Consider the following 14,432-nt stretch of genomic DNA (forward strand, 5'->3'; position numbering starts at 1 on the left):
TAGCAACATAGATGAAACAAAGACTGGACAAGTGTACTGACAAACAGACATAAACTAGACAAACTGACAAACAGGGCAGGAAAGGGAAGAGACAAATAGATGTAACATAAGGCAATGTCTTGGATGGCTGTAAGTGGTCAATACATGACCTTGAAATCATACTGATAAGAAACTAAAAGAAAGTCATACGAGTAATGCAGCTTCGGCTGGGACAGACCTGAGAATGGCCAGGGACACATTCTGTTTCCAGGGGCTGTCCTTGCGCATGCCTATGCCAAAGCCCGAACGGAAAAACAGCTCTCCCGTGGTCACCAGGTCGCACTTCTGCGAGGCTTCAAACTCCAGCACCGCAGAGTCCCAGATGAAAGCATGCAGCTTGCTGTGGGGGGAGGGGAGGGAGGGAGGAGGAGGAGGAGGAGGAGGGAGGAGGAGGGGAAGGAGGGGGTTACGGTGCAACAGTACAATGATTTACATACACATTTACGGCTCCCACCCCTCTCTCTCTCTCGCACACCAAATCGTGTGTGTCATTCAGCGTTTACCAGCAATCTCTACCGCTGCTTATGGCCCAAATGAAATCCAATGCCCGATGGGTGAGGGCGCGTCCCCCATTGGATTCCCCCAATCTCAAAGTCGTCTGGGTACAACCTGAAAAAGGGTGCTCCTGGACTCATTGTTAGCTCAACCTCACACTGGTGTCAGTGCTGTCGACACGTCCTCATCTACTGCTGGCCCTGGACAACTGTCTCGTCTGGGCGATGGACCTGGATCAGATGGATCGTCGCAGTAAGTCCAGCCACTTCCATCTGGTCCGGAGGTCCATGTCCCTCCCCCTGAGCTAACTGGGCTAGCCCTGATCTACGTGCCTGGTAGGTCGAGCTGCCGGCCGACGTGCTCTGGTCGGCCCGGCCTGGCCGAGACTCACTTGTCACGCACTGCCTGGATAGCTTCGGCGGCACTCTCATAGTTGTGCTTCTCCATGTGGCGGTACATGGTGCTAAGCTCCACCTGCCGCCGGAAGTAGATGTCCACGGAGCTTTGCTTCACCGTGGCGTAGATGAACTTGTCCGATGGGTTTCTCAGCTGCACAAGAGACAAGGACAAGGCACCATACGTTAAGCAATGCAGGAGGCTATGAATAAATCCCAATGCTGAGTATTTATTTTATGTTCATGTGAATTTATTCATACAAATATAGCAGCTCTCGTGTAGCAATATGATTCAAGGTTCACAAACCCTTGGGTCATTGATGCCGGTGATGCGCTCCTCAGGCCGGTCCAACACCAGGAAGGCAGCCAGGTTGGCAGTATAAGAAGCCACAATGATCATGGCAAAACCAGCCCACACCATGCCTAGGATTCTCGCTGAGAAGCTACGCGGCGCACCTGTGTGATGAGTATTCAGTTTAGTTACAAAAACCACTAACACTGCCACTTATTTTATTACTAAGACTGTTTCTGCTACTTCGTCAAGCACTGATGAGATGTCAGACATCCTAAAGCAAAAACTATTACAGAACGATCAGACATGAAAAGGAAATACTTGAAGTCACATTAAACAAGCAAAGTAGATGGCTAAAAGAAAACAAATCCACCAGAGCCTGTTGTGTCATCCTCAAAGAAAAACATGACAGTCAGTCAACATCTGAATCCTCAAACGCCCTTGAAATGTTTTTTTATGACAGCTAGAATACAGCATCCCTGTGTTCTGTTGTAGAGAGAACATTCAATGGCTCTGACTCACCTTCTCCTATTCCAGAATTCAGCAACACTCCCCAGGAGAACCACATGGCAGATGATAAGGTGAGGGCATCTTCTTCTTCTTCTTCACTGTTTACTTTAAATCTTCCAAACGGGCTACGGGAAAGAAATTGGGAGAGTTGCAGAAAATTAAATGAGAGACTGCCAAGAACCTGTCGAAGGTGGAAACCCTGAGCGCCCCAAGCAGAGAGGGGGAACTGAACATGAGTGAGCAAAGCAAGACAGAGACAAAGTCTGCAGAAAGAAAACGGGCTAAAGACGGCGGCAAAGGGACAGAGCGGTGGGATGACTGGAGCCAATCTTCACCTCTGTCTGCCTTGTTGTCCACACCGAGGGAAGATCTGCTGTGCTAAGGAGTGCATAGACAGACACACCAACACACCGTATATATGCACACCAGTTCAGATGTGAATATATACACACATATGGACACACGCACACACACACACAGGTCCCCCTTGTACCTGAACCGGTCTAGTAGGTAAAGCATCACCGCCACCACATGCACCGAAAGACCCACCAACAGCCACAGTGTGCTTTGGAACGGCTGCATAAACGAGTCCAGTGTACTGCGAGGAATTTCCTGAAAACACAAACACCACAATCAGTTATCAACTGATAATTAGCATAAGCTGACTGACTACTGACCAAGTCACTGTTTGTATTTCAAGGCAGAATTCTGTAGTTAAACATATCTGCTGGCATGAAAATCTTTGAGCGGTTGTGATCTGCAACCTCACCTCTAGGTGCCACTATACCCTATACAAGGGATCTTTAACCTGGGAAATCTGTCTTGTCCACGTAAGTTTAAATGATACACATCTAATATTGACATTTCTGAATTCCTCTGTGATCTACCCATATAGCCTGCTGTGTTATCACTGTGTTTGAGTTTTAGAAATCATATCACAGAATGGCTAAATCTGGAAATGTGTTGATGTGCAAATAAATGGCCATAGAAGTTAGAGGACAGCATCTGTGAGCTATGCATGCAACTCTCCTGTGAATTTTTGGCGAATACACTACTTACTTTTTTAACCAGAATAGTGAGGCCTTGATATTTAAAGGGCTTGGAGAACTCTATATACTGGGCTCGTTCATTGTTTATAGTCAGCGGGGCCACAATCATGTCAGCCAGGCCTCCCAGGAGCTCTCCCATCATCCCATTCCACTCCTTCTTGTTACTGTTGTTCACCTGGAAGTCCCAAAAGGAAGACGTCAAACATGACAATCCGTGATCATCCTGCTGTCGTCTAGACCACAGAATGTGTGAAGGCTTTAAGGATTTGGGTTAAGCCAAGCGGGGATGTAAGTGTGAGGCATGCTCCACAAACAGTGTCTGTGTTAGTCTAAATACAGTATATAAAGCAAGCTATTTTCTGTAGTTTATGAGCTCATGCACTTTTTAATGCCCAAAGGTGCAGAATGGGTAGAACGGGGTGTTGTGTTTTATACAGATCAGGGTTTTGTTCTGTTCCATCCATGCAGGTTTCCAGGTCATCTTGTCCTGTTTCTCTTCTTTTTCGCTCTTGCTTCGGGTTAATAATGGTTCTGTACTGGCTTGTCTGACACAATCATGCATTTTTGTGAAGAACTCAGTCTCTAAAGGGATTTCAATCTAGAGAGAAATCTACCTGTTTTAATACGCATCAAATAAGAAATAATTTCCTTAATTTAAAAAAGGCACATGGTCACTGACATTGCGCATAATGGATAATGGTATTAAAGGATGGTTTAGAATACTTGTATGTCCATATTTCTGTGTACAGCGTGTATGGGAATCCTCTGAATAAAGTGACCTAAGATCATAATTCATACAGATTTTTACTGGATAAATGTTGGATTTCACCATGGGCCTGTTATGCTTTGGTGCACCCCATTTTACTCATATAGTACCTAACTTGGAAACATTTTTGTTATCATAGTCCACTTTTGCAGTTAACACTTTCTGACTGTCGCAAAGTACAGTAAGTAAGGAGGAAAAATATTTAACGTTCCACCTACAAAGTATACAACACGTATAACACATTACATTGGCACCGATGTTGGCTAAGCTAGTGTTAGCTTAAAAAAGCACAAGCTAAGCAAATGTTTGCTAGAAGTTAAATTGTGAGGGATAAACTTGTGCAAATGAAGGACAGTGAAAAATAAAACCTGGATTTACTGCAGAGATCTTGTATATGTGTGTATAAAAGGGACAGTCTAGTTTCTAAATTCATAAAGGTCTCCCACTTGAGCAATAAGGTTAGGTTATATATAGCTGGTCCTAATAGGGCATGTGTCCTATTTATCCGCACAAGGACAACACTTTTCCCAGGGGTTTGTCTTTGCACAAGAACTCTTCAGTATGTAAATAATGTTCATGTAAGGGTTTTTCCAGTTTTCATGCATCACAGAACAGATGAGGCAGTGATGCAGTGATAATACAATCTGGGAACAGGACAGCTAGTTTGTGTCAGATAATAAAACCAGAAGTTAAAACAGGAAGCACTGTCCAATGCATTCTGTGGTATTTCATTTCTGGTTGTCCTGGTGCATGTGCAGCATAATGCTGTGTACTGAAACAGCAGACCAAAAGTATGGATTATTAAGTTCCAGTGGTGACTATGCAGCAGTGTGTTCCACTCCAGTCCTGTAGATAGTGGTAATCACACAAAAGCAGTGAACGCAAAAACAGTAAGTATGGACAGCATCCAAAGTTGTTGCAGTTGATTGTGAATTACTGCTTTGCAATTGGGGCCAGTGAGGCAACGCTGGAAAAGAGATGAGCAATAACAAAGCGGATTCAGGATGCCCAAAATGCTGAACTTAAAGTAAGCAAACATATTTTATTAACTACTGCAGGGAGTATTAAGTGAGATGGATTTGAATCACTGCTAGAAGTCAACCAATCAGAAATGTTCAGCTGCAAGCCCCACCCTGAGGTTCCTGTACTTAGGGGAAAGTTCTACTGCAACAACAAGGACCTCTGGGGAAAATTACTTCCCCAGAACAGAATTTAGACCATTGCCTTTGCCTGGAAGGTTTTCACTTCGGTTTCATGTGATATTATATTTATTTCATGTTATAACCAACTAGTAATTTAAGATTGATTAAAACATCTAATCTTTAGTGTAGACATTCAAAAACTGAAACTGCATCAGTCTCAGTTTCCACATACTTTCTGCCCCATGACTCTTTATTACTTCAGTTGTGAATACTTTGTGAAATCAGCAGGGTTAGTGGGACTAAAAAAAGGTTAGGGTTACATGTTTAAAAGCATTCAATGTGAGATATTACATGCAACCTGTGCCTCATGCAATGGCACACATGGCTTTTAAAGTAAAACTTACCCGCTCCTGAGTTCCAAATTTCCCATCAGCCACCAGATGCACTTCATAGGTAAAGTTCATGGTCATAGCCAGCTTGATCAGGAGATCAATACAGAATCCGTAACAACATTGGGGTACAATTGGGCGTCCTGTAACAAAACCAGAAATGTTTGCAAGTTACAAACAGTCCGGAGGAAACATGCTAGATTTTTTGTTTAATCCAAAGGCGGCGGCGCACGCGGACTGGACAGAATGCGTGATGCAGCGGCACACGGCAGACAACCAGACGCAACCACACTGCACACAGGCGAAGCCTGTCCCAGCATCCCGACAATCACTCATTCAAAATGGCTGCATGCATACATATATAGATACCTACTGCATATATATGTATGCATCTCCGGTGGGTGTTTGGTGCGTGCACTAAAAGCACATTGATAATATAAACGTCCCTGATGTGTTACCTGGGATGGTCTCATTGGGCCCAGTGCAGATAACCTTTTTAATTAAGACTCCATTTAATGTCATTTCCTCCTTGCATGTTCCATCCGGCATCGTGGGTTTCACATACACAAATGGCTCCTGGTGTATCGTCACTATCTACAACAGACGGGATAGAGAACTGTTTATCACGTAGTCAGAGCTGGATCTGTTTTGATCCCAAGAGACTTCAGAGTGGCACAACAAGGGGAATACAATGCTTGAAAAAATTCCAGCGAGGCCCATGTACAGACTGCCAGATACACATGGACAGACAAAGACAGACAGATGAATGTAAAAATAACTGACAAGGATACAGAGGAGAGGTTCTTTGCAGACCTATGACAAATATGAAGAGATTAAAGTCATAGGAAGTATTTCAGAGCTGCCTTCATGAGTACACATCAACTCCCCTCTGAGAAAGAAATGTGTGCACACTGTCCAACGCGAGCATATCAACCTGGGGCCGTGCTCTATCTGTGAAGACATGAATGTCACATTGCAGCGGCAACGTGAATACACCCTACCTTTAATCGAGTGGACATCTGGAAGCCCTGTGGTTTCTCGGTCTCTCCTCCAGGCCAGATGATCTTCCGCTGATTGTTCATTACCACCTGCAGGAGTGCCACACACATATTAAGCATTACAGGTGAGTGCTGACAGAAGGCGTGCTGCTGATGAGGCTCCAACACTGCGGGTGAGCTTCATTAATGAGTCAGCTTTACATAACCACAGCTCAGCGGTTCCTTCATTTATTGCATCCACCTCTGACTTCCGTGCCGTACCTGGGGGTTTCTGGAACTTATTATTATTACACCTATCACCGGGAAACAGAAGTGCTGATGCTTGCAGTCCTCACTATCTGCCTGACCCATTTAAACAGCCACAATTAACCGCAATAGAGTGGAATGGAGTAACAAAACGAAACGATCGTAGCACAGTGTCAAGTAATGTGGATCCTCTAGAGCTCTGTGGAGCAAATGGAGTTTTTCTTTGTTGTAATGGAAAACCAGTAACGTAATTAAAGGCACCTCAGCAAACCCCATTTTCATGCTTAGACCAAATACATTTTAGAATATGCAGAATAATTCCCCAAGCATACATTAAAGCCAAACAAATGAATGTAAGTATTGAGTAAAATTATTCTCTCTTTGTCCATATTGTATACCCAGGGTTCATGAGGTAGACAGTTTGGTTTCATTTTAAGATACATGCAGCTCTAGTTTGCCATCTAGAGTTAACAGTGAGCTAATATGTGATCCTTTGATAGAGAAGGTGCATTCATAGCAATGTACAGTCAACAATATGTATTTGAAAGCCTCTCTAATTGACTGTGGCAGGCAGTTGTTGCATCATGTTAGCTTTGAACTGCAGTTTTTTTTTTTTTGCATTGGACACAGGGATGTGGAGTTGGCCTACATTAACTGCACAGTACTATAGATAGAAAATTGGGTCTGCATGCTCCCAATGAATAAAAAATACATGACTCTGTACGGAGTAGACAGAACCTACCTACCCCAGTATGAAAGTTGTAAAAAGGCTGCTCACCTGCGTTCCGTTGTATATGCCAACTTGAACGAGTCGACTCTTCTGATAGTTGAATATACTGTAGTGGGCGTACTTCCTGTCACCGTCGTCATTGAACTCCACGCGTCCTGTGAGGCCCTCGGGATACTTAGACGACATGAGCACCCTGTGGCAAACAAATGAAAACCGTTATCTGTGTGAACGGGCGCACATAGGTTCAGGCGTGGTTATCTGGTTAGGTGTGTAATGTGAAACGTTCGGTTCAAGGCTCTTACTTCAGCACATGAGCTAAAATGGACGGTTCACTGCAATTTTAGTCGAAAATATCACGATCAAGGCAGAGCTGCGGTTGCTGAGCTGGGATGATATGGTTTGAGTTGGTTTGAAAACCTGCATTTCTCTTTTGTTGAACGGCTGAGAATCCACTCTAAGTGGGTCAGCTGAAACTCAGCGGCTTCATTTGGAAGTGACAAATGAGGGATTTATTTACAGTTAAATCTGATAAAACTGCAGATTTCCAGTCAAAAAAAATAAATAATAATCTGACTGCAAAAGTGCAGTTAGGTTATATAACTTACTGAGGTCAATATGTCCAACAAAGAGGTGGAATCCAGCACACTTTTTCATGAAGTTGTCATAATAATCTGTGTTGAACATTCATTTAGTATCAGTTTTAAAAAGTTTACCGTTTAAAAAGAGGCCCTGTTTTCCAGATGTTGGTGTTGCCCACGCATCCTCTCGGGGGTTCTGTGATGTTCTCCTTCTCAAACAGCTCCTGGATGGACTGAGCAACCACGGCGACTGCATCATTGATGTGGGCCGACTCATTCTTCCCATTGATGAGCTGGAGGCCGATCAGACCTGAGGACCACGCCGACAGTAACGGTAATCACGACCCGAGCAAATGACAGGTTATCAGGATCCTTTTGCAATGCATAGCGTGGGAAAAAAACTTATAGGGCCTCCAGTTTACACATCCTGAATAAAGGTCAGACATCAGTCTTTGCTGCCTGTTAATCTCTGGTAGGATAACTTCATAACATTCATTTAAGAGACAAGGCAGCAGAAATAAATGGATTGTTTTCTGATGTTGTCACTCATGACCTTTTCACAACATGTGTAAAGAGCCCCTTGAAGTTGGATTTGTGTTTTTCTTCCAGTCCGGACAGCAAAGGTTTGATGAATGAGCACAGGCAGAGTATTATCAGTGTTCTTACTAAACAAAATACCACTGGGACTTAATTCAAACCAAGCAACAATCCAACTTCAGCTAAGTTTTCTGATTGCAACCAGGTCCATAAGTGTTGCAGACTCCTGGGCGAAGCTGCAGTGCAGGTGGAAGAGACGGGACAAAGACAGGACAACAAACTTAATTTGTTTGGGGTTGTTTGTGTTAAGAGTGCCTGGGGGAAAGACGGTCGACATTTGTGACGACAAAGTGATAGAATACCGTGAGAGACGTGCGGAAATCCATGAACAGAGACAAGAAAGGCCGTTGTAGCTTACCATTCTATCAGTTATCTGTTGCAAAACTCTCCCTTAATGATTCATTAGAAATCAGGGTATTAAAACGGCAGATTAGCACAATGATTTTAGCTTGGGTTAATCCAGGACATTCAACTAAAAGCTGAGTGTATGTACACGGTACATTTAAACCTTTAAACACTGAATGCTTAAACGTTTAAATGCTCAACACACAACAAGCAGTTATACTGTAGATCCTGTAATGCGACCATCGTTAAATGGTTAATCTTGCTAATCATGCGCGCGTTATGGTTGGCCTCGGAGCAAAGAGGGGGTTAACGTGTGTATTCCCGCTGATCTCTGCCGGATGGACGTACCGTCTGGCGCCTCATTCAGGGCTTTACCCGACATCTCCCGCTCGCCCACCAGCCACACGTAGCCTGAGCCCGTCATGTTGAGGTAGCGGGCGGCCTTGTACACTGCAGCAGCATCTTCCTCACTGGAAGACGTTGAGAAAAGACAAAAGATAGTTGATCACATGAGACTTCTGCAGAATAGGAGTGTAAGGAAGAAACTTGAGGATTATTGTTAGTTTTTTTTTTCCGTTTTTGTTCCGTTTTTTACATTCATGACGTATGTTGGCCTTACTTAGCTTTACATCTCTTGATTTAATGGAATAACAAAGCTGTATGAAGCTCATATTAAGAAAAATATTCTAATCCAATGCCTGAATCAGTCGACACTATGTCAAACAGATGTCCAGTGGCTGTGGGGCATCAGAAGTAAAACTGAAAAGACCACGTCCCAAAAAAAAAATGATTTGGGTTTTCATTTAAATAAATATCTGTGATTATCTATCTCCAAATTGTGTATAGCTGTGTTGATTGTGATCAAATTCCTTGCTTCTACAGTATCACAAACTGTAGTGGCATTTCTGCCAAAAATCGCAAGGCATACAAGTGTGACTCATACGCTCGTCTACGTTGTTTTGTCATGGTCTGTTTAAAAATAAGTACCTGAAACACATATAATCGGTTGACACTTCACAGCGTCTTTGGTAAGCTGAAAAACATTGAAGTGCCGAGTGTCAGTTTGTAGCATCACATTGCCTGCTTCCATTGGAAATGACGCGTAACCTGCTGCTTTTCTGTAGTGTGAAAGCAGCATTGAGAAAAATGGCCCAGGTACCTAACCAAGTGACTGAAGACATCATAGAGGCAATACTTGGGATCTCTGGGATGGAATGTTTTTAAAAACACGCCTGCAATAACCTCTTATCGCAATTTTTTGCACTAAAATTGACCGTTGTTGATTTTTTTAAATCACAGTTTTACGGAAAAACTCTTTGAACATCCCAAACGATGCAACTGGAACCTCCAGAGAACTTTTCAGCACCTATCAGGAGTGTTATTTGGGGTACAAATCTCACCTGGCGGAGAGGATGATGACTCGGGCCTCCAGCTCTTTCGCCTCCAGCAGCAGGGCAGTTAAGTTAGTCTCCTGGCTGAACTGGAGGACTTTCTCTGCCTGTGATTGGGGCATAAGAAAGGTCAAGCCAGCTACTTTTCCCTACCTCAGACACCATGATGCCTCTTTACCTGCTTCGCTCGAGCTTGGTCGATTTTGTTTGAAACGAGAGACAGAGATAAAAAAGGAAAGCGATCCAGGGGAACCGGCTGAACTAAAAAAAAAAAAAAAAAAAAAAAAAAAAAAGCTTGAAGGGAAAAAAAACTTTTGCATTTGTCGCATGCAAACTGAGGGTTATCAAGGCTCCAAAGAAGGACGTGCATGTGTTAGGTAAGGGGGGAAGAAGAAGGTCAATGCAACCAGTAACTAAAAACAGGTGAAGGGGGGTGAGGGTGACGTTTTCCCCCAACAAAAAAACTGCTGAAAACTGGGGAAGTGCTACAGAACAGGAGGAAGTAGCATCTGGGAAACGGTTTTGTCCCACACTACCGGTTCTCCACAAAGGAATGGACTTGCATACTCTTTTTTTTTGTGTGTGAGTGTGTGTTCTGAGTTCATGCATTCCTTTATTGAAGGAGAAAATGAAAATGATAAAAGCCGGGCGCTGTTCACTGTTCACTCTTTTTTTTTCCGTGATGACCAAAAATTATAGATCTTTCATAACAAAACCATTCTTCATTAAAATCATAGGGAAATGTCTCAAAGTAAAAATTAAAGAAAACACGTGCTACCAAGAGAGGGACATTTCTGGGTCGGCTGGTGACTGGTTTGGGCTGGTTTCTAGTTGCTACGTTTGGAAAGTTGGTGGGCGGCGTGCATTGACCATGCAAATATACCTTAGGTCCTCGCTTGTTGTCATAGGACAGTTGGTCGAGGTTTTCATAGTTCCTTTTTTTATTCTGATGAGTAATGTGCACAGAGAAAATATGCAGACACAGAAAAATATTATAAACAGTTGAAAATGGAGGGCAGTAAAGCATTCCAACAAATCTCCACTTTTCTGCTTCAAATTGGGAGCTTTAACAGTGGGGCTTGCAAAGAACATCAGAGATGACAGCTTTAAAATCACGCTAAAATGATGTATACATGTTGCAGATATTAAGTGCTATCCAGGGGGTTTAATAATTGTGTTCAATGAGTCAGTTATCAGTGATAATTCAGCACCTCAGCTGCATCGACAAACACGGCTGCCAATGGGAACCATCTGATTTTTCAGATTGAAAACATCACAACTTCAAGTCCAACAGCATGAAGGGCTCATTAACTGTTTGGCAGTGTGATGCACTTGCAAAAGAAACTAACATACACAACCATCTGTTCATGAAACATCATTTTGACTGGTTCCAAAGTGCGAATAGCCTCAGAGGCTGGAGCTAGTTATATATAGCATCATTAACTTGTCTGACCAAGTCACATCATACAAAACTTGGCTAATACTGCAGCTTGTCTGTGAGTGGCAAACTCCACTCGAAATAAAACACAAAGGAAAAAGCAGGAGCGAATATGATGCAACATTCTATTGTACAAAACCAACAAATCCTCCAAAGCATGTGTCAAGAGTTTTTAATGCTATTTCTGGAAGCTGGGTGTCTTCACTGGAAAGAATGACATTAAATATACTATAACATACTATTAAAAACACATGCTAGTCTGTGCTATTTGGTGCACAAAATAAAAATGAAATAATAAAGATAGATAGATAGATAGATACTTTATTAATCCCGAGGGAAATTCAAGCATCCAGTAGCAGTTACAAAAAGGCCCACGCGCAGCTGCGAGAAACTCAAAGAACTAATTGGGACTGCTAGAGAGACAAATCCAGAAGGATGTTATCAGAAATTAGGTAACATATCTTTCGTTGCGGCATTCCAGAGATTCAGTCTGATTCATGCATAAAGCTGTAGCAAATACAAAAAAAAAAAAACTATATAGTACATATGGTGCTAGTATGCAGCGTGAAAGTAGGACACAGCACTAGCTAAGCGTACTCAACATCCATTTTTACTATGGCACAGCTGACATGTCACCATTTTGGATTCCAGTTCAATTTTGTGCACTGTGAGCGGAGACCCTCGTGAGTCCAGAGACAGGGAGCCATTTTGCAGGAAAATACTTTATCTTTCTGCTTCAAAGGGTTCTGTTGCACAGCTGCCTGCCTTTCACAGCTCACAGCTCAGTGCACTCTTGGTCTGACTCGCTCCGTTCGCAGAGTCGAGGCTGACCATGCATCCACACAACATTCAGACAACAAGCTAATTCACGAAAAAGAAAAAAATGTCCAGTAGCTGACTGTCTGCTCATGTCAACTGAAAGACCTCTTATGCACGCAGATGCAGTTGTCTTAAGAACAACATCTGCATGTTGTGGAGTAATCAGTAAATCCAACATCATAATCATCTTTACAAACAGTAAATGATGCAAGCAGAATGGTACCCAATAACATTTGGTAATGATTATATCTATAATTCCACTTACTGCAGAAGAAGTAATGGAAGCACATTTTCATTATGCTCTGATTACATTTTTGATGATGAAAGATCCTCAAAACCTCTTTAAGAGCAATGCCACTCAGGCGACCCAGAACCTTGAGGCATCTGTAGTTCAGCTCCAACACTACCAAACATATTTCTGTCTGCGTCCCACCAAATAAGGTTAGAAAACTGTGAATCTGGCAAAAAAAATTGTATAAAAGTCCACTGGATAATGTTTAAATGGATTATTTAATCTGTGAATACAGATTAAATATTCAATGTCATCATATAGTGAGCAATCTTAGCCTCTAAATCCAGTAGAAATCTCTATAAGCATCATTCTTGGAGCATTGCTGATAACAGAAAAATGGTCTTTGTCTTTCTGCCCCAAGAGTTTAGCAGAGAGCTCTATTTATACACGTATCTGCAGTCAAGCATTAATATTTCACGTTGTGTTGGTCACATTTGCTCTTTGACAAAGTCCACTGCCCAAAGCCGTTCTGCTGGTGGTGACAGATATCCCCCTGTGACTGTGTGACCTCGCTAAAGCTTTGCCACGAAGCAAAAAATACCACATACATTTATGAGCTCAGGCGGCACAACAGGGTGATTAGCAACAACAAACCGTGAAAAGCAAACTCACATCCTCGAAAATCGCCGACAACTATTAAAGCCGTTCCTGCGCATACAGTTTAGGTGCTTAGGTGGCACCACCACCCTGGCAAACCTACAATGAAAGAGACGTTTTTTTATTATTAAGAGGAGTTTTTAGTATTCTGCTGATGTTGTGACAAGAGATCTCAGCGCACGGGAGAAATTGCGCTAAGCAGCTGCTCTGTGACGCCTTCTTTTTATCTCTCATCATTGAACTGCTTAAAGTGGCAATATCAAAGATGTTCCATATGAATAATTATCTGTTAAGTCTCTATAGATGAATAAGGTAACACAGTGGGGAATGAGTCTATGAATCACTCATGAAATTGAAATGCTTATATATATATATATATATATATTTATATTTGCTTTATTGGGGGGTGTCTGTGGAGACAAGAAATATCTGAACATAAACACAGAATGCTAAATCGTCATAGCCGACAATAGTATGCACGCAACCAGACTTATGTTCCTTCACTTATCGCTATCATGCATCACTTTGTCATTTTCTGAAAGTGACTCAAGTTGAAATATTGTAGGGAGTAAAGAGCAGCCGCAGTGAGCTGTTAGATGAGGAGCTGCAGACGACAGACTGCAACCCTCCAATTGGCTTCACTGTGATTACCACAGGTACACGGTGTGATTTAAAGTGCCAAAAATAAAATCCCCAAACGTCCAGCTGACATGTTGGGTTAGGGTTATATTTTTGGTGCCGTTTAATCAAAATTAGGTGGCTCATATTAAGACGTAAAAAGATAAAGGCCGGCAGTTATCGACCTCTTCTCACTATGGACTAATTCAGTGTGAAAAATCAAACTTGACAATGGCACTGACCAAACTCAAAGGTATGTTAGCTCATATCTATATAATTTCCGACTTCCCATGTCTGTGACTCTCAGCCCTAGGCCCATTTTATCCACTGTAGTGCTTCATTAAAACAAAAGAAAGAAAAAAAAGTTTATTTTTTAAAACAGCTGGCAACTGAAGCGTTGAAGAGAGATCTACACAGTAATACACACTGGTGTTTACTATTTACATAAGCAGGACGTTGCATGTGGAATGGATCGAAACATTGATCAGTGGAAACGGTGTGGCGCATTGATGTAATAGTTTTAATTGTCTTACCGATGGTCTTCTTGTGGGATGTGATGTCAGTTAGAAAAATACAGAACACTGGCAGGCATTTTGAGTTGCCCCGGGTTGTCAGCATAATTATCTCTCAATGCATTTGGACAGTTTCCCATATGAATCACTTTCAGAGCCCAAAAATTGCTCAAGTGGCAGTGCAGTCGTGACTA

At 42.5% G+C, this 14,432-nt stretch overlaps 1 protein-coding gene across 5 annotated transcripts in view; it reads right to left on the reverse strand.

Moving 5' to 3' along the window:
- The window catches only part of grin1a (glutamate receptor, ionotropic, N-methyl D-aspartate 1a), a 29,174-nt gene that overhangs the window by 9,529 nt on the left and 5,213 nt on the right, over positions 1-14,432 (reverse strand). For 3 of the 5 annotated variants that reach the window (XM_084571944.1, XM_084571942.1, XM_084571941.1), the window contains exons 4-17: positions 10,846-10,908; positions 9,972-10,069; positions 8,920-9,041; positions 7,765-7,939; positions 7,100-7,244; positions 6,079-6,165; positions 5,536-5,671; positions 5,093-5,220; positions 2,791-2,955; positions 2,225-2,343; positions 1,744-1,856; positions 1,237-1,385; positions 926-1,083; positions 218-379 (exon numbers count right to left, since the gene is read on the reverse strand). In XM_084571944.1, coding sequence (XP_084428070.1) covers positions 218-379; positions 926-1,083; positions 1,237-1,385; positions 1,744-1,856; positions 2,225-2,343; positions 2,791-2,955; positions 5,093-5,220; positions 5,536-5,671; positions 6,079-6,165; positions 7,100-7,244; positions 7,765-7,939; positions 8,920-9,041; positions 9,972-10,069; positions 10,846-10,908 — 1,820 coding nt within the window. The remainder of the gene's footprint in view (positions 1-217; positions 380-925; positions 1,084-1,236; positions 1,386-1,743; positions 1,857-2,224; positions 2,344-2,790; positions 2,956-5,092; positions 5,221-5,535; positions 5,672-6,078; positions 6,166-7,099; positions 7,245-7,764; positions 7,940-8,919; positions 9,042-9,971; positions 10,070-10,845; positions 10,909-14,432) is intronic. The other 2 variants (XM_084571945.1, XM_084571943.1) reach the window with 1 other exon arrangement.

The sequence above is a fragment of the Chelon labrosus genome, assembly GCF_963514085.1.
Source record: "Chelon labrosus genome assembly, chromosome: 22".
Taxonomy (NCBI): Eukaryota; Metazoa; Chordata; class Actinopteri; order Mugiliformes; family Mugilidae; genus Chelon; species Chelon labrosus.